Genomic DNA, 22,590 nt, shown 5'->3' with positions numbered 1-22,590 from the left:
CTCGATGCGGAACCGCAGAGATGCATCCTCGGTTTCCGCAGGTCAAAACTGGTCGATAACTTCGACTTCGCCAAAGCTGGAACGCGTTTGCTTAATTCGAGAGCATACGGCGGCCGCTGGCACGCGTCGCATAATTCCGTTCCAATGGCCGGCGTGTTTGGAAAGCCTGGACGGAAATAGCTGGCTTCAATGAGACTCGGAAGTACAATGAACGTCGCGAACTAAGGGGACCCGATGATTACAGTCAACAGACCCGCTCGTTTCTCTTCGACTCTTGATCCTGACTCGCATTGTTCCCCGGCGTTCTCCACCGGGTTGCAACCGGGATTGGGAAGGGATGACTCGACCGTGTCAACTGACGCGACCTACTGTCCGAAATACAACAGCCGTCTGAACGAATGTAATTTTAGGGATAAACCTGGAATCCGATTCAATGGAGCAAGAAACTTTTTATAGGAATAAAAGGTCCCCTATGACAGTCAGGGTGTCACAAAAAGCGAAACGTCTAATGGCTCTTTCTAATTTCGTCCCATCTTCGACCATCGAATCTTTCTGCTTCTTTTACAACGAAAGTAATACGAGTTACCTGCTTCGACGAACTTCTTTTAGAAAGCAACCAGCGTACAGAACGAAAGGGAGAGATTTGAAAAACGAAAGAAAACGTGGAAAGGAGGAAAGAACGAAACGGACGCTTTGGGTTTTCTCGAAGATCGTGTACCGTTTGAAAGCGCGTTGAAAAATTAGAGCACCGTGATTATACGCGTTCCGCGTTTTTACTGCTTTTGCTACAAAGTCGAATCGAACGGTATCGTTCTTCGTTTACAGTTACGCGCGACAGCTGGAGAAAGGGTGACTAGGGAGTAAACTGATGGTAATTTAGAACGGGATCGTGGCGCCCATATGGTACAGCTGGATTTTTATTTTAACCCAGAGTGCACGAGTCGAGCGGAAAGCTTTACGATCGTCTGTCACGGTAAACGTTCCTACGTGTTACGTTAGAAACGTACATTTACGGAACGAAATTAACTCGTAGAGTAGCCGAGCGTCTATCTTAGCACTATGTATGATTGATGTTCATTCGTTAATGACGCTTCTTTTGATCAATCTTAACCCATTTCTTCCCAGTGTTGCATACATGCAACACGAAGTTTAAATTCACAAAATGCAGTCAAAATGAATTTATTATACAAAACTCATCGTGAATATGTTAAAAAGCATTCACAAACTCTCTGTCTATGGGTTTATATTTCACAGTTAGTCTAACACTTCGTGAAAAAAAATTAATTACTGAAAACATGCTAGAAATGTTACAAAATTTCATGAGTGACGACATCAACAATGTTGTACATTTTGAGCAAATAAAAATTTTTTATTTTTGTACCAGGAAACTCCCAACGTTGCGGCAGCGCAACATTATGTGTGGTGCAAATGACAACACATACTGCTAGTTTTTAATATTTATAATGTTACTTCAATTATTTTAAAGTGAAATTGATGACAAAATACCATATTTTGTCACAATTTTTATTTTTGGGAAGAAATGGGTTAATTGTGACACCGATGAAAAAAGATATTTCCTGGAAATCTATGAACCTAATCGAAAAGTCTATTATCATCTTCAGATATAAACGACTGAAAATGAAGTATCCGCTTATGATTTGTTCCAACGAGGAATCAGACATCTTTTAAATGCGGCTTCGCGGTACTTTTGTGTCACGAAATCGTGTCAGACTTTCTATGTTTCGAAATCGCCATTTGATACACGCAATGTATCTGCCTACACCACTCTAACAGCACACCAGGCGTTACCCATTGATTTCGATAAAACTTTGCCGATAGGTCAACAACCTATGATGCCTCATGAAACGTTTTAGAAAACAGCAGAGCAACCCTACGATTGGGCGATCGTATATAGCGATAATAATTTTTGTCTATCAATAATTCATATTCGCAAGGCCCTGACGGATCCCGTTCTCCTTCACGATCGTCCTGTCGTTCGAAATGAATTCCGACATTGGCACAGCTATAGAAGAATGTAGGACTGTGGCCATTGCCGGAAAGTCGAAGGTCGCGCGATCGAGTGATGTTCATTGCTCGCGAATCGAGCTGAAAAGCTCGAACGTGACACGATTATGGCTGTGGAAATGATTTCGTGAAACGTGTCGCTGATAGGAGTCCGGGAAATCTAACGAAGGCACGCGTTACCATTTCTTTTTCCCGCGATAGGAAACGCTTTCGAGCGCAGGGCCTTGGTTTTTCGAGAAGGCAAACTCGCAATAATCTGCGGATGTAGCGAACGATGCGTCGGCTGGTACCAGTCTCGCCCACGAGCGGCACGTATCGTTTATAAAATTCTGCCCACACGTGGCACGAGCCTCTTCGTCGCCTCGATCCTCCTTCCCGTTCAGCTTAACGCTCTTGACCCCTCTGCTAAAGCCTGCCTTTCCTACGCCGCTTTAAATCCCCTTGCGCTAATCAAGATTTCCTACCTTCGCTTCCATCCGCAGCGCCGCTCCAAACCGCGCCGATATCATCTCGTTACGTCGTTACCTTTTCTCGTTGCAATCATTCCAGCCGAGTTTCACGCCTCGTCAAAAGTTAACGCGTTCAAAATCTTGGTCCGAATTGCGCAAAGAAGACAGAAAGAAGCGTTCTCATTGCTGCCACGAATAGGCTATTAGTTTTATCGCGAAACGAACTTGTTCATCGGTAAACTTGCAACTTTCCAGTCTATCGATAAACGTCAGGCAACCCGATGCACCATCCCGGGCCAATTAATCAGCTTTTCGTTGCTGCTAATTATCCATTTATCGAACGAATCTTTCTGAATAAAGAAGAAGAACGAGAAGGCAAAAAGTCGGAAACTTTTAACTCGGCTCTCGAAAGTTTCAAACTTTACTCCAAGGTTAAAGTATAGGGTTATCCAAATTCAGTCTCACATTGAAATAAATTGAAATAAATTGAAATAAAATGGAAAGTATGTGATTTTTTGTGGTTTCTTTATTTTGACACAAAGTTTACTATATGACATTAATTATGAAATACAATATTATTTAAATGTCCTCCTCGGCTTTTTTCACGAGCCTGTTGCGTTTCGCCCAATTTTTCATTATATTTTCACACCAGTGGAATTCAATTTCATCAACAGCGACTGTGATTTTGTTGCTCGGTAAACTTCACTTTCCATAAATCCCATAAAAAAAATCTAATGGTGTTAAATCATCCGATCTTGGTGGTAATTAGTGTCTTCTCCTCGTGAAAAATTATTCGTTCGTTAAATTTGGTCAAACGTATCAAGCTCGCAAAAAAAGCGGAGAAGGACTGTTGTTTTTCATAATTAATGTCATAAAATAGACTTTGTATTAAAATAAAGTAACCCTATTTGCGTTTTATTTTAATTTGAAGATGTGGCACTCAATTTGGATAACCCTTGGCAAATTTCAGAGAGGTAACGGAATGAAATCGGGAAAAGCGTACAGGTTCGACTGGTTGTTTCTTTTCTGGCGGTTTCATTTGTTCGCAACGAATGTATTTTTCTTCCCCCGAGGGGGTTCGGTGGTATAGGGTGTCGCACCCTCGTCAGGGTGTTCGCGGCGACAGTTTTTTCCTCGCTGATCTCGACGCGGCGGCTCGTTTTAACGGGCAGACAATGAAGAACAATGTAAAGTGGCGAGGCGAGGTTTCATTGCCTTTCTCGCAGTCGCATTGTTTGCCTCGTCAGAAACTCACAGACAGCTCGAGGGAACGTTTAATCAAGAGTATACTGCGAGCGAAGAATCCTAGTCGATCGTTTGCGTTCACCGGTCTTTGCGACAACGATCATCGTTAATGCTTAAATACGTGATATCCTGATAATTAAATCGCGCCGGCCGGTTCGTTAATAATTTCGAACGGAAACGTTTACGAAATTCTGAAAATCCTATTTCGTTCTATCAACGCTTTCAGCGAATTGAATCATCGATACTGCGCAATCGATCGTGCTTCATTCTTCTTCGCGATGCTTGATTAATTATTAATGCGTATTATTATGGACAGAATTCGTCATTGTTCCCCCGTTTCATCATGGTTTTCGTGTTCGATGATGCATCTATTATTCGTCCCCGCCCGTTCCTGTATTCTCTTCGCTCGTCGATGCAAATCAACGAATTATACATCGACTGTACAAACTGCGATTCCAATGTCCACGATGCGACGACTTCCGTTTATCCCGTTCCGCATAAACAATTCCCTGAACCTGCCTTTCATTACTCAACCCTATGACTAAAGCGATCATTCATACACCGAGAGATGATCCGTGAAACAATTACTATCGTTGACACGGCGCTCCGAGCAATTGAGCTAATGAATCAACGCGTGGAACGAGTTAAAACGTGAAAAGGGTTAAAAGATACGTAAAACGATGCCCTTCGTCGATGAACGCTGAACCAAGTCGACGATAAGGCTTCCTAATCGGCGAGCGATTACAATGACGGATCGCGGACACGGTCTCGATTACAAATTTCCTGCAAATCAAGGCAGCAGCCTTCATTCACGGAAGTTGCAACCACGATATCAACTGGCATTCACGAACCATTTACGATTTAAACGATCCTTTCGCTCGCGAACACGTGCGCTTCAGGTGAGTCAACGTAACGGAACAACGTGTACACGAATTTTACAGTTACATCCAGCTACGTTAAATTTCTTAGCCACATCGTTGGCACGATGCACGCAGAAATCTACGTGGCTCCGAAGAAATTATAGTCTGTGCGTTTGATTATTTCGTTGATATTCGACAGACGGCACAAGAGGCGCTATAAATCGTTGCTCGAAGAGTCATTCGATAAGCGGAAGTCGCGATGAATCGACCTTCCCCGTTAGACGCCGCTTATAATTATGCTCGACCACTTAATGAACGTCGCGTCGCGTCTCGTCTCGTCTGCTCGTGGCAAGGGTTGCCACTGATGGAAATCGTTTTAGCTCGTTTATAATAAATATAGAACCATCCTATCCGAGAATCGCTGTCCTTAAGAATTTCTAATGGATCTGCCTGTAACGTTCAGTAAAACGTTGGAAAGTTTTAAAATGTTGGTTCAACGATAAGTACAAATTGCGAATAATTAACGACGTCCAGGTAAGATAAACGAAAGTTAAGTAGAAAATCAAATAGCAAAATCCTGTCTGCTCGTTGGTACGCGTGCAAACGTAAGAAAGATCGCGTGGAAGCATAAACGAAACGATGGCTTAACCGGCAGGGAGGGGCAAGAAAAATATTTTCACGGTACGAAGGAAGAACGGAAATGACGATGAATCAAGCTTCCTCGTTGGAGAATGGCAATGCAAGCGAGTACACACCTCGTCGGTTCGAAGAACCACTTGACCGTGTCAACGTCTTCGAGGAGGATGGATTAATCATCGATTAGAATCGATCAAGTTGGCTTTGAATGTGGTCGGAAAGCTTGTCGCGTCTCAATGAAACACAGACACTCGACTACCCACGAACTTTCACTCTCTATTTTTTCCCTCCGATGGCGAAGAAAATTCGTATCTACACCTCTATTAATTGGCCCTGCGCCCGCGACAGTATCGATACGCATAGTTTTGTAATTTATCAACCGTGGCTAGCTAATTAGCCTAGATTAAAGCCGATGTATAATGAACTAATGCAACGAGGATGTTTATGCGACCTCCACTGCGCACGGATGTGGCTCATTAATTTACGATATGTTTGCAATTAAAATATTAATCACCGCGGAGAAAAACTATGTAATCTTGGGCGTGCCTCGACCTAGCCAAGCCTCGTGTCCATATCAGACATATTTTTTATCGAAACGAAACACGCACCTTCTCTTTCTGTTTATTACATAGCTTCAAATTCATCGTAGAATCTAGTTATACTGCCTGCTTTCCATTTCCGATTGTTTACAAATTCTCCGATCAAGTTGGAGAACCGTACGCTCGTTAATTCTTTTGTATCCACCAAACAAATGTAAACAGCGTGGAAAGACAGAAGGAAAATTGAGCCGTTGGAAAATCGGGAACAAGGATATCGTGTGCGAAACGAAATCGATCGCGATGCTGCTTCTAGCTGGAATTGCGTGGTATAGAAATGATTGCATAAAAGACACGCTGGAAGATGACGTTTCGCGAACGAAAGTTCGAATCTTTAGCAGCTACTCTCAAGGACTCTCGGCGAGTACCTTCACGGTTCTGCGAGCGTTCTAAGGACGCGAAAAGTAATGAACGCACAACGCTAGATCGCGCGGCGCAACGAATAATTAAGACGTCGTTGCACTTTTTCTCCTTCGTTCGTCGTCGCAGCCGTTCTCGTTTCAGCGTCGCTTAGCAAACGAAACACGGAAAATCGTTTTGCTAGGAAAGCAGGCTAGATTCTTGAAGGGAACTCGACGATGATTCGTTAGCGCGCATTGTTCCACAGGTTACGGAGCAACTCCGCAACTCTTGGAAACGCGTAACCATCGCTGAGTCAACCAGTTTTCTCGCGTATGTGCACCGACTCGACAATCAGCTTCGGAGAGTTTGTTTTTCTTCCGAATTAAACTATCTGCAAAATTGTTGCGTCGTTCTGTCGCCGAATAGAAGACAATAGAAATTTTCTAAATTTATATCGACTCCTCGGGAACGTTCCTCCGTAAAATTTTCGTAAAATTTCCGAATTTCCTACGGGATATCTCACTTCTGAACTTAAGCTATAACCTTCCCGGAAGAAAGGACGCGGATCGATGCTTCGTATAAACGCGAACGCGATTGCAGTTAGATACCTTCGAATCGGAGCGATGCATGCATTCTACGCGCACAGTACAGAAGGGTATATTATTTTTTTTTAGACGCATCGCACCCTGATAAACGATTAAACCAGATTCCCATAAATTGTCGATACGGTCGCGTGTATTACCTATTTACGGGTATGGTCTCCTCGTAAATCTTCATCGATTCGACGATCACCCTCTCCGTGTCCCCTAACCGCGATGAAGATAAATTTCTCAACTGGTCCTTCTGCTCTCTATATAATTTTCTACGTTCTTTCCTCTCGCGACAATTATTCATTCCGATAAACCGAGCTCAGATAACCAGTTGGCTTTATTACTTTTTGTCGGGAGAAAAAAATTGGACGATAACAGGGGTTCGCATTAATGTAGTCGTTAATGGATCGCATTCGCTCGAAACCTTTCGCCATGGTAGAGTTTCCCCGAAAAGCGATCATAGTTCTATGGGTCACTAACTTACGCTAAACTATGACGTTCTATTCGGTAACACCGTCTCTAGTTTACTTTGAATATTCAAGTTATAACTTTGGAGCGTACGAAATTAAGTTTACCTAGAAGCTGTAGCAAATTCGAAGTAAGAATGTACAAGTTACACACCGAAAATACATCTTGACAATGATTTTTAGTATTGTCAACACAGATAAAGTATTAATTTTAAAATACGTATCTTGTTTTGCTTGTCTGTCACAATTATGAATAAACAAATGAAAGAAATTATGTATACGGTATATTTTGTACGATGAAGAAATATGAGTGACGTTGGTGCCCGTAGGTCGTTTTGTAGAGGACGACTATAGTCGGCGCTGGTAGGGTTAAGCGGGGTTTGCATTGTTTGGCTACTCCAAAACCTCTACCACGCGCGATTAACGATGCGCATATATCGTACCCCATGCAGAGTCCCCCCTTCGTTTTCATTTTCGAATAAATGTTTTATAATAAAGGTAAACTCGAACGAGTTTCTATGTTTCAATTCGATTTCTTTTGTCGTTTGTTAAAAACCACACGTAAGCTCTTAGTATATGTACGTGCACCTGCATAGGATACAAGACAGTCAACCGGAACTGATGCGTGAATCGTCACAAGATCGGATTAATCATTACATACAATTTACATTGTCAATGAGAATTAGTCATTATTAGTGCACGCGACATACCGCCTGAGAAAAAATTTTAATTATCGTCTAGCACCGAACGCGTCGAGCGTTTCAAAGAAACAATGCATTTAAAGGTTAATAACCTCGCGATCAAGAAACGTCGAATACACGTAATTATCAGATCAGCTGTCTTGTTTGTTAATGTAACCGCTTGGAAAAAGAGAAAGAAAAAGTGACTTACCGTGGCTCTCGGTGTACACGTCAGGTAGGATTGCGAGCAGCACCAAAATCAGCACCAATTTGCACTGCACCGTCACACCACCGACGATCCATCGTGGATTCGAGCACCGGATATCACTTGGCATGTTTTTCGGGCAGTGGATCGCAGTGCACTAGTCTCACGCGAACGTCATGACAACCGCTTATCACGTTTTTACCTTCCGTCTTTTATCCGCTTTCGTGACGCGCACACCACCCCGTACTGACCACCCTACCAGACTGCTCCGCCGGTCTGGACTGTTGCGACACCTCTGATGGAACCTCTACCCCCTCCATCCACGCGTATCGAGCTCTACCGAACGGCGCACGAACGTAGCCGAACTCTACCGAGCTCGTAGCGCGCCGGAACGAGCCGCGTTTAAACTACGAATTATTCATTCGTTTCGTGTTCTACGTCCCGCCTTTTATTCAATCTTTTTCTCGTTTTTCTTTTTTATTCTTCGCTAGCCACTGTTGTATCTCCGTTGTTTTCTTTCTCCTTGACCTTTGGAAATACAAATAATCTATCAGCTGCTATCAATTGATGATAGTATACAATAATACGATTGAAACAAGAATAATTAAGAAATCATTAAGAAAGAAGAATGAAATTATTGACATTTTTTAATACAACAAACAAGTTTTATTTGTTATTTGATTCGAAATTTGTAGAAAGATAGTTCGAACGTTGATTGAATTCGAGGAGAAAAACGTTTCGTGGTTTGACTCGTTTACGAATATCGATCAAACAGCATGCGGAACTTCAGCACGATCGGTCGACGATAACTTGAAATATATCAAAAGCCCTTGTTAATTGCCTTTGAATTCCAACCATGGAAGACTTACGAAAGGAATTGATCAAAAAAATAGTAAATGGTTGCAAGCAGTACAACGTGCACACAACTAAAGACTTTGCTTCTTTTTTGGTAAGTTTTTTCGGGAAATATATTCAAGATAACCTACGTAATTGTTAATTACTGATAACTTTATCGTATAGTTTACTTTATATCAATTGAATCCTGAGTACGAAATCAAAAAGGACGACGACGAACGCAACACTGTAATTGTCGAGACGATAGTGGAAAAAATACACAACCAAGACAGAGCAAGTTTAACGATATTAAAGAATCAATTGTACTTTTCCAAACATTATCATGAAAAAGGTCAGAATTAATTTTAAATATTCCATTTATCGTACAACGTCGCTATCGTTAATGTCTGACATTTTAGAGGAAACTATTAAACGGCACAGACTACGTTTACACCAAAAAACGGGGCCTATGGTAGCGGAAATCTGCGAAACTGATAAAATCTCCGACAATCAAGAAGCTGAAAAGTTGTATCAGAAGATGTTAGTGGTTATCACTGTACTGAGTGGTCTTGGAAATCCTACCGTACCAAGTGTACTTCGGTAAAAGAAAAAAAACCACAATATTTCTGTCTTTCTTATGGCAATATACTGATTTATTCTTTCCTTCAGAGAAGTCTCGGTAGCGTTACAAAGCGTTTTCCAACCTTCGGAATTAGAACAATATGTGAAAATGTCTAAGCGAGAGAAGGAGGAACATTTGATGGAACTGATGTGCATAGTCGCGGGGATACGTTTGTTTAACAGAGATTGTCAACGTGGCGGAGAAGGCATAGACGATTGTGGGTCCCTTATCAACCTTATGAATGAATACCATTGAAAAGAAACGAATCGCTAACGAAGGATGCCTTTTAGTGCCAGCCATTCTACAAGAAGCTGTTAAAAAGACTCACGAGTCCATTATCGAATTTCTGGAACATTTAATGTCGAAGATTTACAAGTTCACCGCAGCCGTGGAGAAGTCTGTCGTAATGAAAGCGATAATACCGTTCGGAATCTTTACGAAGAAAAATGTAAACTGGGTGAAGGAAATGTTGACTGCCTGTCGGCAACAAGAGATTTATGTCAGGTTGTTCCGGCTGAAACTTTGCTAACGATAATTTACCGTCGTCAATTTTATAAACTTGAATCGTTATTCTATCTGTCGTAGAAAATTATTGAGCGACGTGGAGCACAGCGACAAACAGATCCACGACATTATGGAAAAACTTCAGGGAAGACTGTTCAAGCTTCACGACACCGTGAGATATAGAACCGCCATACCCACTGTTCAAGTCTACGTAAGAACTCGATAATTTTTCCTTTTCTTCTACCGAGTTTTCCTTTTGTAATCGTAAAATCTTGTCGACGATCCCTTTAGCCGCAATTCATCGATCTAGCCGACATATGGATGGGATTGCAGGACGAGGTGATCGTATTGAGTAGCTTCAACAATTTCCTTTGGGAATTGCAAAGTCTCGGCATAAAGGTAATTGTTAAACGTAATTATCATACGATTCGATCAACAATTTCAAGATCTCACGTATCATAGACGGTGAGTGTCTTCAATGAAACGATACTGGACGATATGCTGGGCTCCGAGGAAATTCTCACGGATGCTGAGAGATTGGAACGAACTATGGGCAATATAATAAGTAAACAATAGAAATTACAAATTATTAACATTTTAAGATTCGTAGGAAAATTACAGATTTAATTAGGATTCTTCTTTATCAGCGGAATGCGGTGACTGTACCCTTTATTATCCGAACGAAACGAAGGATTTTGATAACATAAATCTGGAGGTAAGATAAGATGGATACAGTTAGAATCGAGCATCGTGCTGAAGATTCCAGGTAAACGCGACATTCCTAGGTTAACGAATGTCCCATCAGTTCTTAGGATTTTGCGCGTGGACGTTCGTAGACGGCCAAGGAGCTCTGATACCGGGAAACCCGAATAACGGAGTTGCCAAATGGAAAGGAAGATATTATGTGTTCTGTTCGAAGAATGCGGCCGAAAATTTTGGAAAAGATCCTGACAAGTATAATCATCAAATATATAAGATGAAACATTATCAACATTATTGATTAAAAAAATCTTCTCTAACAGTTGCATTTACGATGCCCTCGATTTCATACGTAATAATTTGGAGTACGTGTACCTGTTCCAAGTATACAAGGATATTCAAAATCTAAAAACACACGAGATGTAAGTATAATTACATTTTTTTTTTCTTAATATCCTGTTAAAATAACCGTACGATTGATAAGACCATCGGCAGAAGGGCCTCAATTAAAAACCATCCAGCATCAAATGGTCCAAACGGACGTTCATATACTTCCACCCCTTATCGATAAGGACTATAGCTCAAATGTTTGGGAATTCAGAAGAAGAGCTTTGCATTTGGTAAGTACTGTTAAATTAACGAGAATAAACAGAGGTTTTATGGTTTTTCTCCTAGGCAACCATAAGACACTATGCAACGCATAGCACGCAAACGGATAAGTCAAACTTCCGATACGGTGTTTACGTACAAGCCGCTCCGCCCCGGGACAAACAGATTCAAACAAGAAGAGATAATTATATGAATACAAAGAAACTGTTGACTTACATATTTGGTCTACGGGGAAGATACGATGACAATCAACATGTATTATCCTTCTTGGAAGAGGAGTTGGAACACTTATAGGTGTACGGCTTCATGGATGCGAATGAACAAAATGGATAGGATGTATCGAGGATTATCCACGCATGAAAACAGCTACAACGAGCACCCTTTAAAAAAAAAAACGAAAGCAATATTTTTTAATGACATTTTCAAATACATTTATGGAATATCAGGACAATTCGCATTTTTTTGTTTTGTTCTTTGTTTAAAAAAGAAATTAATATTATTTTACTTTATCATTCCGTGCACACAATTCTTGTTATCCGCGTTGTAATGTTTCCCTTAGTCTTATCGTGGAACGTCGTCAATTTCATTTTCTTGGTGGCTTTTACTGATTTAGGCCAGCATTCGTATTAATTTATATTCAAAATACACAAATTCATTCCATACATCGAGGTATGGATATATCCGGTGTAGAAGTAACTTCCTTACCTCGCACCACGAACCTAACTTATTCTCTACTCTTCAACATTGCGCAGTGCTGAACATACTGTGACTTTTTTTTTGTTTGTTTAATATGCATACATCGTACCTTCGCTGAAATACATTATTCACGTAATTTTTTACCATTAAATCTTAAAAGTTAGGTCAATTTTTTTTACACCAAGAAACCTATATTACGACAATAATTAGTAATTACACGATAATACAATTAAATTTCACTTAGTCATAATTTCAGTGTATAATGTAACTATTATACAGAAGAGGTACAGGATGTTGATTTTTTCTTTTGTATCGTCTTTCTCTTTATTTTTACCGTACTTTATTTATTTTTTTCTCTTTTTTTTTTAAAATTACTTTTACCTCATATTCTCTCTCCTTTTTGTTAACAAAATGAATTTTGCCCTATTACATCCATTGGTGAAAAATAACAGACATCAAAAGAGGATGAAAATATTGTGTGATACTTGAGTGGCAGCTTATAATTTAAAATAAAAAAAATGAAATCTAGTAGAGCTTCATTAATATTTTTTCCAATCGTTGAAAGCATTTAAATTAATGTCACATAATAAAATAAACATTAAAAAATAAAAAAAGGTCACTTTTAAAATGATTTCAAAGACCTCTTTACGTTGCTTTGACTTTCCTGCCACAACGGCACACTGTATTTTCATACCTGGTAAAATGGGGGTTTGCTGCTGTTTAGAAGAACCATCAGGCAAACCATTGAACCTTAATCCTGAATACATTGACTTAAAACCAGCTTATTGACTATCGGCCATTTTAATTGTTTGCCACATTTCGAACTCGTCCGAACGTCCATGGTACCGGCCCTTTCTTTCTAATTTGTCCCAACGTTGCGTCGATCGAATCTAACATGTTGGTTTGCTACTGTTTTGTGGGTCCAGTCGTCAGCGTACACAGTTTGGACAGCCTTTTAACAATGTTAACGAGCCACGCTTTTCATAATGCCCATAAATTAAAGTACTACACTGCGAACATTTAGCGAAACAAAGCAGCTACCATGGACAACAGAGTACATCGGAATGGTGTAAACATGGCTAACGTCTTAAGTCGCAAGAAATATGTTTGTGTTTTTATGTCTATGTATTTATGTATGTATCGTGTGGAAAGATGGAGAGATGCACTTCGCATCCTTGGAATATGTTATACAATGTTTATAACTTGTCAGAGATCATGGTTCATACGTGATTTAATCTACAAAATGATTTTTTAGGTACTTCATCATACCGAAAGTTCTGAAACGTTTTACTCCAATTACTTTCATTAATTCATCGTCGCAAATTGCGAACTGTTTGTTCTTCGGATCCTGAAAACAAGCACGGTATACGGTTAGTACAGTTAAGGGGGTATAAGAGAGAAAGTAAAGTATCTAATGGCGAATCATGAAATCCAATACTTACATAAAGATTCCTCTCTTTGATGATACTCCAAACCTTCTTTACAACTTCGTGTCGGGCCATTTGTTCGGCACCAACGACAGCAGCAAGCTCTGGAGACAATGTAATGGCTCGAGTATAGCCACCTTTACCTTTACCACCACCGCCACCGCCACCGCCACCTTTCTTTGCTGCACCACTTTGTGCTTTCTTATTTTTACCCCAATCTTCGTCGCTGTCGCTATCGCTACCCTTCTTCTTCCCTTTCTTTCCAGGTTTACCTGCTAAACAAAAACATGTAAATACGGAGGGAATAAAACGGTATATATGAATTCGTTACAAAAAATCTAAATAAATAAATACTCTTCTTTGGGGTAGCTTTTGGTTTCTTTGGACTGTATTCTTCGTCGCTAGCATCATCGTCGCTTGCACTTTCTTCGTCATCGGAAGATGCTTTTTTACGTTTATTTACTGCTTTCTTTACAGGACCTCTTTTGGCCGGTTTCTTTTCTTCTTCTTCCTCCTCTTCTTCGGATCCCTCTTCCTCTTCTTCTTCACCATCCTCGGATTCTTCGCTGGCAGTCTTCTTCTTCTTCTTCTTAGCTCCATCTTGCTTTTCTTGTAAGCACTCCATGACTAAACTGTCCACTTCTTTTTTCCTGTATGCATCATACACATTTCAATTATCGCAGAATTTTCATCGGATATCAGAGAAAAATAGAAATTTATTTATAACGAGAATGTTGAAAGAGGAACGAGGTAGTCACCTAAAAGAACCAGTACCACACAGAGTATCTTTCTTTTTTATCTAGGACAAAGGTAAACTAACTCTGAAGTCATTTGAACTAAAGAGTGCCTGTTATTGTCCAAACTTTATTTAGTTTAGAATATTATATAATAATAAATTTCCTATTACATTTATTAATGAATCAAAATAGAATACATATAAATCTTTGCGAGCTTTGTTAAATGTTTTTAATCCTGTCTTACCTCTCGGTAAGATCTATGTCCAATTTTCCTTCAATTTGTAGCCTTATTTTCTTAGCAGACATAGTTGTAAGGTCTGCATCCTTAAGGATAGCTGAAAAGAATAAATAATCTGTCAATTGTACAGTTTATTTTAATAATATTATACCTGATCAAAGATACACGATATAATTAATAATCATTTTGTAATTAAATCCATAAATTATTTCCAAAATGTAAAAGTTCAAAATATTACATAAAACGGATAAAATGTAGGGTAATGTAGTTTCCCGCGCCAGGAGGCTAGTAAATATTGAACGTAAATGGCCGCCGTTATATCGTGCCGGTTGCTGATTGTCTGTATTACAAAGAAAAGAATTTCTGAAAGTAAAACTGGCAGTGAAAATTTATGAAGTTAATTGTGCTTCTAAAACTGCTTGCTTTACATTGGCCGATCGATCGCCGAGCTCGTTGAACTGTGGAACAGCGGAAAATCGGTAAACGTTCAACCGTATATAAACGACAAAGATTCGAGGTGATTGGGAACGTGGTGCGTATTCCTGAAAAAAATATTCTCGAAGCAAAAAAATGGATCAAGGACGAAAATTCAATGTCAAGAGAAATAATAATCGTCTATCGCAGGGCATTACGATTATCTGAGACGGCGGGAAATAGCATAAACTAACGTACATTCATAGCAACGAGGTACGCATCGTGCCTACGATCGCGCATTGGAATAATATTTGAGGAACAATGCTATCACTTGGAGCGATAAAATAAAAATTATTGAAACAGAATTCGTTGAAATATCCTGGAAAATGAGAGCACGGTCCATATTAAGATCGCTTTTAACGGAGTAAAAGACGCCGAAAACAAGAGAAAGAGTGAGATACGGAGCATGCGATGGCTTCAGGCGCGCGCCACCACAGCTTAGACGCGTCATACAGCATACTATAGGAGAAGGACAGGGAAAGCATCCATTTCTAGAAAACCAAGGAGAAATGAAAATTTTATCAAGGCATCGAAAAATTTTGTAAAAAATCTATGAATGGATCGGGTTAGGATTAGATTAGGTCATACAATATATCGCTAAGGCTGTACGTAGATGAAAATACGATGCATCACGGTTGTAATGGCCGGCGTGGGGCACGCCACTTCGTCGCATACGTGCGCGCTAAAGTCGTCACGTCGCAAGAGTAAAGAGCCCGATTTCCTACGTATTCCCACTCACGAACGTACGAATAATTAACGGCACGAATAATTGGAACTTTAATTTTATGATATACGTAGGTCAGAATTCGGTAAATCGAAGGATATCGCCACTTACCGGTGATCTCTTTACGTAGCTCTTCGTTTGAAATATCAGCCATCGTGATACTTCTCGCTGTGCGAACTGCTGCTAACTGAACCTACGCCGGCTGCGGCGGACTCTCGTAGCGTTCGTTGATACAGTCAATTTGGAAAGTGAATCCAAATACGATAGGTTTAGGAAAGTTCAAAAACGGATAACTCATGATGGGTGCGTTAAAAATGAATACTCTATACACCAAATTGTATTAGTTTTTTACGGGCTACAAGTTTCTCATGACGCCCCACTCGTAATTTTGCAATCGAAAGACCTTATTCTAAGGTTCCGCCAGCATGCTCATGTAAACGTTTCAGTTGACACTGTACTTCAAGCGACCGCTCGTGGCGGCCGGTGGCGTCTACGGTACAGTCGGCTCGTACACATAGTGTTGTTTCTTCCAAAGAATATATTTTCAAAAATCCATAACATTGTTATCCGTCACTTTAGAGGGATATTGTATACACCAAATCGGGTCAATTTTTTTTTCTCTACAAGTTTCTCATGAAGCCCCTTGGCCAATATTGTGATTTAACCGATCGAAATATGATTTTTCATAACCGTTCAGGCAATTTTATCGAATCGGACTGTACAAACCGACCACTCCGAGATTCGTAGCGTCGAGCATATAGTCGCATCATATGACAATCAGTATACATTCTACAGATATGCTAAAAAAACGACTAGTTTATTGAATAACGGTTGGAATTTGAGTTACGTTATGCACCGAACAGTCCAACACGAATATGGTTATCGTTAGAGCTAAGCATTTATTTGGCCATGTATCTTTATATCATCTGTATCATGAACTTCATTATTTTTATATATAACAATTTCTAGCATTCTGTTTATGAAACCAGAAATTTTGCGGGTCAATAACATGCAAATACAGGAGATTCCATATTTGCTTGCAATATAAATCAAGTTTATATAACAAATATGCATCTATCATATCTAAAAATTGATACATTCACGTGTAATTGCATCCAATCAGTGCGATATTTTAATAGGCCGCGACTGTCGAAGCGGCCACTTGGTTTCTTCCTCGCGTTAGTGGTACAGTAACAATGGACACGTTTGGAAGGATGTTCCCGATAAATGATGTTTGAAAATTCATAACTTTTTAACGGTAGCTCCGAGGAAAATGCTGTACATACAAAATCGTATCAGTTTTTTACAAGGAAAATGTTTCTCAGGAAGCGCCTTTGTCGATTTTACCATGTTACGCCTCTAGCTGGCATACTCGACGACTTCGCCTTGAATAATTTCAATACTGACTGTACCCAATCTGTTAGGTTAGTTGCAGGGCAAATTTCTCAATAAAATCCTATATAAATTTGTTTTGAAAAGTTTACCAAAATACATTGATATTTTTTTAAAGACGATCTACGTGTTTACATTCTTTTATTTCAGCCTGAATAATATATTTACTGATGACACGTCGAAACATAGTGCCGCCACGGGTGTTTGAACGCGTTAAGATGGCGGTTCCATTTTTAGCGGATTCTATAGTGCGTTATCGATTATTATTCAAAATATTTAGTAGAAACAAATGATTTGTTCCCCGTAGGTGTCGCTATGATCAATTTGTCTAAATGTTACATAGAAAAACTGATTTTTTGAACACGAATTAATAACATTACAACGTTTTACTAAAAATATATTGTTTTCCCTCCCAATTTTCGGTCACTTCCGGTGTAACAACATTATTATATTTACAATGAAGAACTACTTACTCTTTTTTGCTGTTAAAGTACCTTAAATATTTGAGAATGCATTATAAATATGATATTTTCTGGTCGAATCGTCAGTTTGTTATATCCTTTTTATGTATAATGCATAGGTTATAGTTACAAACTCGTCTTGGAAATATTGATATTTTCCGACAGCAATTGTGTTTGTCTTGCCATCTATCCGATGCAGTACGCACTTCTTTACTAAGAACAGTGACTACAGATGCAAAAGACTGGACATGACTTTGTTTTCGAGGGGTCACGATTTTGGTGGTTCCAGATACCCCCAGGTGAAATAGATCTCCATGTACTATTAAAGCGTTTAATCAACTGTGAGGATATTTTTCCTATTTATTTGAAAAAATAGGATCATTTAGCGACCTCGAAAATGCCCAAAAGTTCCTTGTTTCGCCAAAAAACTAAATGTTTCGTGTTTCATTAGTTCCACAGGGTGCTCTAACAGGCAGTGACTACGGATACAAGAAAACTGGACATACTTTTGTTCACGAAGGATCATGATTTTGAGGTCCCAGACACCCCCAGGCACAGTTAGGTCTGCATGTACAGAACATATAGTCGGTATGACTATCATGCCTGTTTTACCTCACATAGATTACTGAAAAGACACAATTTTGACTCCTTCAAACTCTATTTTTTATTTATTATTATGTTAATATACTAGGATATAGCAGATGGTGCTCGTCCTCAAGGGACAAACTCAAAACCCTTTGTTGGAGTCTTGTTGGATTTGTAGTCACTGTAACCAGCAAACACTAGCGCTCTCTATCAGGAGGTCGCTGAAACTAGTGGACAGCTTATCGACTGCAAGGGGATAGAAGTTTATGATTTTATCCTCCTGCAGCCGATAAGTTGTCAAGCAGTTTCCGCGGTCTCCCGATAGCTCGCGCTAGTGGAAACCGATCGGTAAGTTATTGAGTAGTTTGCGCCATTTTTGTATAGATGGCGCTGTGACTGAAAATAAGAGCTCCATCTCCTACCTTTTCGATGTCCGAAGCCAAACTGACGCGCTTCAACAATAAACAGCTAATATGTAGTCAAATTTAACTAAATCAAGTTTACTACCGACCATGACTTAATAAATTAGTCGATAATAAATCAAAGGGATGATGAGCCAAGGATTATAAGAAGGATAAAAGCAGAAATTTCATCTTCCTCATGAACTTATGTAATATGCTAAGGAAATCAATAAAGTAAATTAAATAAACTCTGGACTGCGGGTGTCTGGGACCCCTAAAATCATGATCTTTCAAGAACAAAAGCATGTCTAGTATTTTTGTATTTGTAGTCGCCGCTTTTGGCACAGGTCAGGGGAGAGCTTATGACATCGTCATTTTCTGTAGGAAAATGCGGTACAAAAATGAAAAGTACATAGCGCCATCTATTTAAATCGTTCAAATTCTTCGTGCATGTTCCTTTGTAACCTCTAAACTATACACGACAGTGTTTTACGTCGGAAAAAATTACGTGTACCGTAAAAACGTAGTTTAGTTGGAATCCCATTGCTGTCACGTTCACGCGTTTAATTACTATTATCGTGCGTGAATAACAAACATTAGAGATACGATTCAACTTCTAACGGGTAGAAGAAAACACGATTGACAGAAGATCGAAGAACGAAAACTTGCAAGTCCTACCTGTTGTCACAATATTCGAGCACAATAACAAAATCTTTTTCATAATTTTATGAAACAATTTAATTCATTGTGTAATCTGTAACTGGCGAAGATATTAATCGACTGCATTTAACATTAAATTTTTACGCAGCAATAGGATCATCCAAAGGGATAAAGTTCAATACATGGATCCAGCAAAATTTTGAAAGCTCTTCTATATATATTTGTTACATAGATAATCTCCCTGTGAACTGTATTCATCGATTATGTGCAAATAGAAATTCACAGTATTTGGCACATTCCAGTTTCAATCATTTTTGCTGATAAGAATCATTCCTATTAGGTTATTTACGTGAGATAAGAGTAATCAAGGATGTGATTATAAAACCTTGTTGATTCTGAAGGTAAGCTTATAAATTATCCAGTATTATTTCTCTTGGGAATATAAAAACGTATAGTATGTTACTTGTAATTATACAGAAACCTCGTAAATTATTAACTTTATTCTTTAGGTTCAGGTATCACACAAACTAAATTCAATTGCACTGTACTGCAAAGACTGCTGTTGTTTTGCATAAGGATTAAGTGTCAACTTTGAAAGACTAAACTACAAAAGAAAACTCTTTAAAATGAATAGCTCTATGCGCGAGAAATTTCTTACCTTTGCTGATGTTATAATTAGGGTACCACCTCTATTTATCATAGATGAGTTACTTAAAATGGGGCTTGGAATGCCGAATGATAACGTTGTGCTGGATAGCACAGAGAGTGGTTTTAAAATATCAAAAGTTTCAGACAGTGTTGTTGACTCAGTGACACCTAATTCATTAATGATAGATCCATTTGATTTTGATCATCTTGTCTATAAAATATATTTCATAATTGTATTGAAGAGTCTATGCTGCTGCTTAGGTAAGATATTTAGATTATAAACACTATAATAGATAAGTTTAAAATATTTTGTTTTCTAAATTTAGGTAGTAAACATTGTTCAAATATTGTGCATTTTATTTTTCTGTGTAAAAATTGTTTTGTAATCTTGTTATTATAGTAGATAAAATCTAGCACTTAAACATAAGGATATAGTAGTATTTAGAGTAAATGAATTTGAAAGAATACAGGCTAGCAGTAGTAGAATGGTGTCTTTATATTCAGAGTAGCGTGATTAATTTCTGTAGGTCATTGTATATGTAAAGAGGAGCAGACCTTTCATTATACAATTGTCAAAGTATTCATGAAATGTCAGTCAAATTATACACAGCAAACATGTGACTGATTTCTCTTTTTTTGTACAGTTTTAAAATGACTATTAATAATAAAATGAATATTGGTATTTGACAGACAAATATTTTTTCAGGATGTGTTGCTGCAATATGCACATTTATGTTATGGACAAAACATCTAATAATTGTATACCTATATTTAATATCAGTAGGAGCAGTATTTATATCCTATTGGTCAAATGTTAGTACAATGAAAGCTATTATAGCATACGTGAACGCACATGAATCAACAACTAGCATACTTGATGACATTTTATGTCTTAATTTAAAATACGTTTTAAACGAAGGACCCGGCCTGTTGATCGTTCAAAACTATATATTGCAATGCTTATTAGCTAGTATTTTTTGTTACATTCATCTTGCACCAAGGCATCCAATTCAACAGAAACTTCTTGTACTAAGTTTTATGGCACCGTCAATTTTGGGTCTTTGCCCTCTTCCGGTAAGTTCGATTTAATATATTTGTTTCAATTTAAAACAATTATATTCTTAAAGAAAATTACATGCACGAACGCACGCATCATTTTAATTTTTATTTATATTAAAAACTGGATGTATCGTACAGTTAGCATTTCTTATATTTATGTATTTGAACGTACCGTAACGAATGTAATCTTTTCATTTCCAGACGCAAGTTTTGTACAATGCACCCGTGTTTGCCGCACTTCTACCCTTGGCAGTATGCAAATTTGTTATTTGGTACAACGGAATCTCCATACTAAAAACAATGTACATAGGTTACCAACACGCGCGTAATTTTGTAAGTAACTATGGATTGTCAGCGCTCGTCGAGACAGAGTGGATCCGATTGAACGTACCGTGCGTGTTACGCACGTTCTGGATCCTACGCGTGGGCGGACAAGTGGTCCAAATTCTTAGCAATCATTACGACGAAGAGGATTTCACTTATACCTTAATGATTAAAACTCTGTTGGTGAATGGCTGTGAAACTCTGACAGCGGTCTTAGGAATGACCAGTATAATATCGTTTATCTGCCATTACATCGGTTGCTTCTTTCAATGGGTACTGTTGACAGTGGACGAGGACGAGAAAAGCATCGGCACCCTATCCGCTACTTTGTTTTACGTTCTGGCTCTTCAGACTGGGCTGACCAGCTTGGACCGAGAGAAACGTTTGGTCAGACTGTGCCGTAACTTTTGTTTATTACTGATGGCGGTTCTACACTTTGTACACAACATCGTGAATCCTCTGTTAATGTCACTGAGTGCCTCTCACAATCCGGCTCTTCATCGGCATATTCGTGCCCTGGCGGTATGCGTGTTTCTAATACTGCTACCAGTGTCGTTGCTGGCATTCCTTTGGTCGCACTACACCGTGTGCACGTGGCTATTGGCAGTGTCGGTATTCGGTATCGAGGTGATCGTAAAAGTGTTGGTCTCCCTCGCCATCTACTCTCTCTTCCTCATCGACGCTTATCGCAGCGTGTTCTGGGAGCAGCTGGACGATTGTGTCTACATTATACGATCGTTTGGTAACACGGTCGAGTTCACTTTCGGGATCATCCTGTTCATAAATGGCTTCTGGATTTTAGTGTTCGAATCCGGTGGAGCGATTCGCGCGATCATGATATGCATTCATGCTTATTTTAACATTTGGTGCGAAGCAAAGGCTGGATGGAGCGTGTTCATGAAGCGTCGTACAGCTGTTAACAAGATCAATTCTTTACCGGAAGCTAAAGCGGAGGAACTTCGAAAATTGGACGACGTCTGCGCTATCTGTTACCAAGAGATGGAGAGTGCCAAGATCACGCATTGCAATCATTACTTTCATAGTGTTTGCCTAAGGAAGTGGTTGTACGTGCAAGATCGTTGCCCGCTTTGTCACGATGTGCTGTACAAAGTGGAGAACGGCCGTCGAGCCAGGGACACGGCGGAAGATCAAAGATAACGTCTTCCAATTAGTGAATGAAGACAGGTGAAAAGACGCATAGTTTTATTGTGATATATACACACGCATATATATATCATACAGAGAAACTGTTGCGAATTCAAAACTTGCATAGTTAAGGAATCGATCTGTGGAAATCTTGCCCGAGAAAGTTTCGTTTCTCGTAAAAAGTCGCTCAAATTTCGGTACTCGGGGTAACGATTGTAACATTTCAAGCGCGACCAAGTCGACGTTGTTGCCCGA

At 39.2% G+C, this 22,590-nt stretch overlaps 4 protein-coding genes and 1 long non-coding RNA gene across 6 annotated transcripts in view; 3 read left to right on the top strand and 2 right to left on the bottom strand.

Moving 5' to 3' along the window:
• The window catches only part of Meltrin (disintegrin and metalloproteinase domain-containing protein meltrin), a 40,944-nt gene extending 32,568 nt beyond the window's left edge, over positions 1 to 8,376 (bottom strand). The window contains exon 1 of the mRNA XM_034323275.2: positions 8,102 to 8,376. Within this exon, the coding sequence (XP_034179166.2) occupies positions 8,102 to 8,225 (124 nt within the window). The 5' untranslated portion in view covers positions 8,226 to 8,376. The remainder of the gene's footprint in view (positions 1 to 8,101) is intronic.
• Positions 8,377 to 8,660: 284 nt separating this feature from the next.
• On the top strand, positions 8,661 to 12,675 carry LOC117603805 (cilia- and flagella-associated protein 206). The gene is made up of 13 exons (XM_034323303.2): positions 8,661 to 9,044; positions 9,116 to 9,281; positions 9,349 to 9,529; positions 9,599 to 9,768; positions 9,842 to 10,055; positions 10,137 to 10,266; positions 10,347 to 10,454; positions 10,518 to 10,620; positions 10,703 to 10,770; positions 10,861 to 11,009; positions 11,078 to 11,176; positions 11,239 to 11,374; positions 11,430 to 12,675. Exons 1-13 carry the CDS (start codon positions 8,952 to 8,954, stop codon positions 11,655 to 11,657), a joined length of 1,845 nt encoding a protein of 614 aa, XP_034179194.2. The 5' UTR covers positions 8,661 to 8,951; the 3' UTR covers positions 11,658 to 12,675.
• Non2 (upstream activation factor subunit spp27 homolog Non2) lies at positions 11,741 to 15,932 on the bottom strand. Of its 2 annotated transcripts, none has more exons than XM_034323331.2 (5): positions 15,771 to 15,932; positions 14,468 to 14,558; positions 13,841 to 14,136; positions 13,502 to 13,758; positions 11,741 to 13,407 (listed from the first exon to the last, which is right to left on the bottom strand). In XM_034323331.2, the coding sequence occupies exons 1-5, from the start codon at positions 15,811 to 15,813 to the stop codon at positions 13,291 to 13,293; spliced, it is 804 nt and encodes a 267-aa protein (XP_034179222.1). In that variant the 5' UTR covers positions 15,814 to 15,932; the 3' UTR covers positions 11,741 to 13,290. The 2 variants fall into 2 exon arrangements, with proteins under 2 accessions (XP_034179222.1, XP_034179220.1); XM_034323329.2 differs by having other exon boundaries at positions 13,502 to 13,761; positions 15,771 to 15,931.
• A 1,560-nt stretch (positions 15,933 to 17,492) lies between these two features.
• Positions 17,493 to 18,297, top strand: LOC143305821 (uncharacterized). Its single transcript, XR_013062989.1, has 3 exons — positions 17,493 to 17,594; positions 17,678 to 17,811; positions 17,964 to 18,297. It is a non-coding gene; the product is annotated as an uncharacterized LOC143305821 (long non-coding RNA).
• A 549-nt stretch (positions 18,298 to 18,846) lies between these two features.
• On the top strand, positions 18,847 to 22,538 carry Trc8 (TRC8 ring finger protein). Its single transcript, XM_076690890.1, has 5 exons — positions 18,847 to 19,165; positions 19,307 to 19,559; positions 19,668 to 20,067; positions 20,513 to 20,880; positions 21,067 to 22,538. Exons 3-5 carry the CDS (start codon positions 19,785 to 19,787, stop codon positions 22,345 to 22,347), a joined length of 1,932 nt encoding a protein of 643 aa, XP_076547005.1. The 5' UTR covers positions 18,847 to 19,165; positions 19,307 to 19,559; positions 19,668 to 19,784; the 3' UTR covers positions 22,348 to 22,538.
• The last annotated feature ends 52 nt before the right edge of the window (positions 22,539 to 22,590 follow it).

Source organism: Osmia lignaria, chromosome 11 (genome assembly GCF_051020975.1).
Source record: "Osmia lignaria lignaria isolate PbOS001 chromosome 11, iyOsmLign1, whole genome shotgun sequence".
Classification (NCBI taxonomy): domain Eukaryota; kingdom Metazoa; phylum Arthropoda; class Insecta; order Hymenoptera; family Megachilidae; genus Osmia; species Osmia lignaria.
The sequence above is the reverse complement of the archived record's forward strand: the minus strand, read 5'-3'. Positions and strand labels throughout refer to the sequence as shown.

Bases quoted from the DNA above. Each gene is read 5' to 3' on its own strand.
- LOC117603805 (XM_034323303.2), top strand. From the start codon at position 8,952: ATGGAAGACTTACGAAAGGAATTGATCAAAAAAATAGTAAATGGTTGC. The intron at 9,769-9,841 runs GTGGGTCCCTTA...GATGCCTTTTAG, and splicing joins CGGAGAAGGCATAGACGATT to TGCCAGCCATTCTACAAGAA. The intron at 10,455-10,517 runs GTAATTGTTAAA...CACGTATCATAG, and splicing joins TGCAAAGTCTCGGCATAAAG to ACGGTGAGTGTCTTCAATGA.
- Non2 (XM_034323329.2), bottom strand. From the start codon at position 15,813: ATGGCTGATATTTCAAACGAAGAGCTACGTAAAGAGATCACCG. The intron at 14,559-15,770 runs GTAAGTGGCGAT...TATTCTTTTCAG, and splicing joins GCTACGTAAAGAGATCACCG to CTATCCTTAAGGATGCAGAC. The intron at 13,408-13,501 runs GTAAGTATTGGA...GCTTGTTTTCAG, and splicing joins TCAAAGAGAGGAATCTTTAT to GATCCGAAGAACAAACAGTT.
- Trc8 (XM_076690890.1), top strand. From the start codon at position 19,785: ATGAATAGCTCTATGCGCGAGAAATTTCTTACCTTTGCTGATGTTATA. The intron at 20,068-20,512 runs GTAAGATATTTA...ATATTTTTTCAG, and splicing joins GAGTCTATGCTGCTGCTTAG to GATGTGTTGCTGCAATATGC. The intron at 20,881-21,066 runs GTAAGTTCGATT...TTTCATTTCCAG, and splicing joins TGGGTCTTTGCCCTCTTCCG to ACGCAAGTTTTGTACAATGC.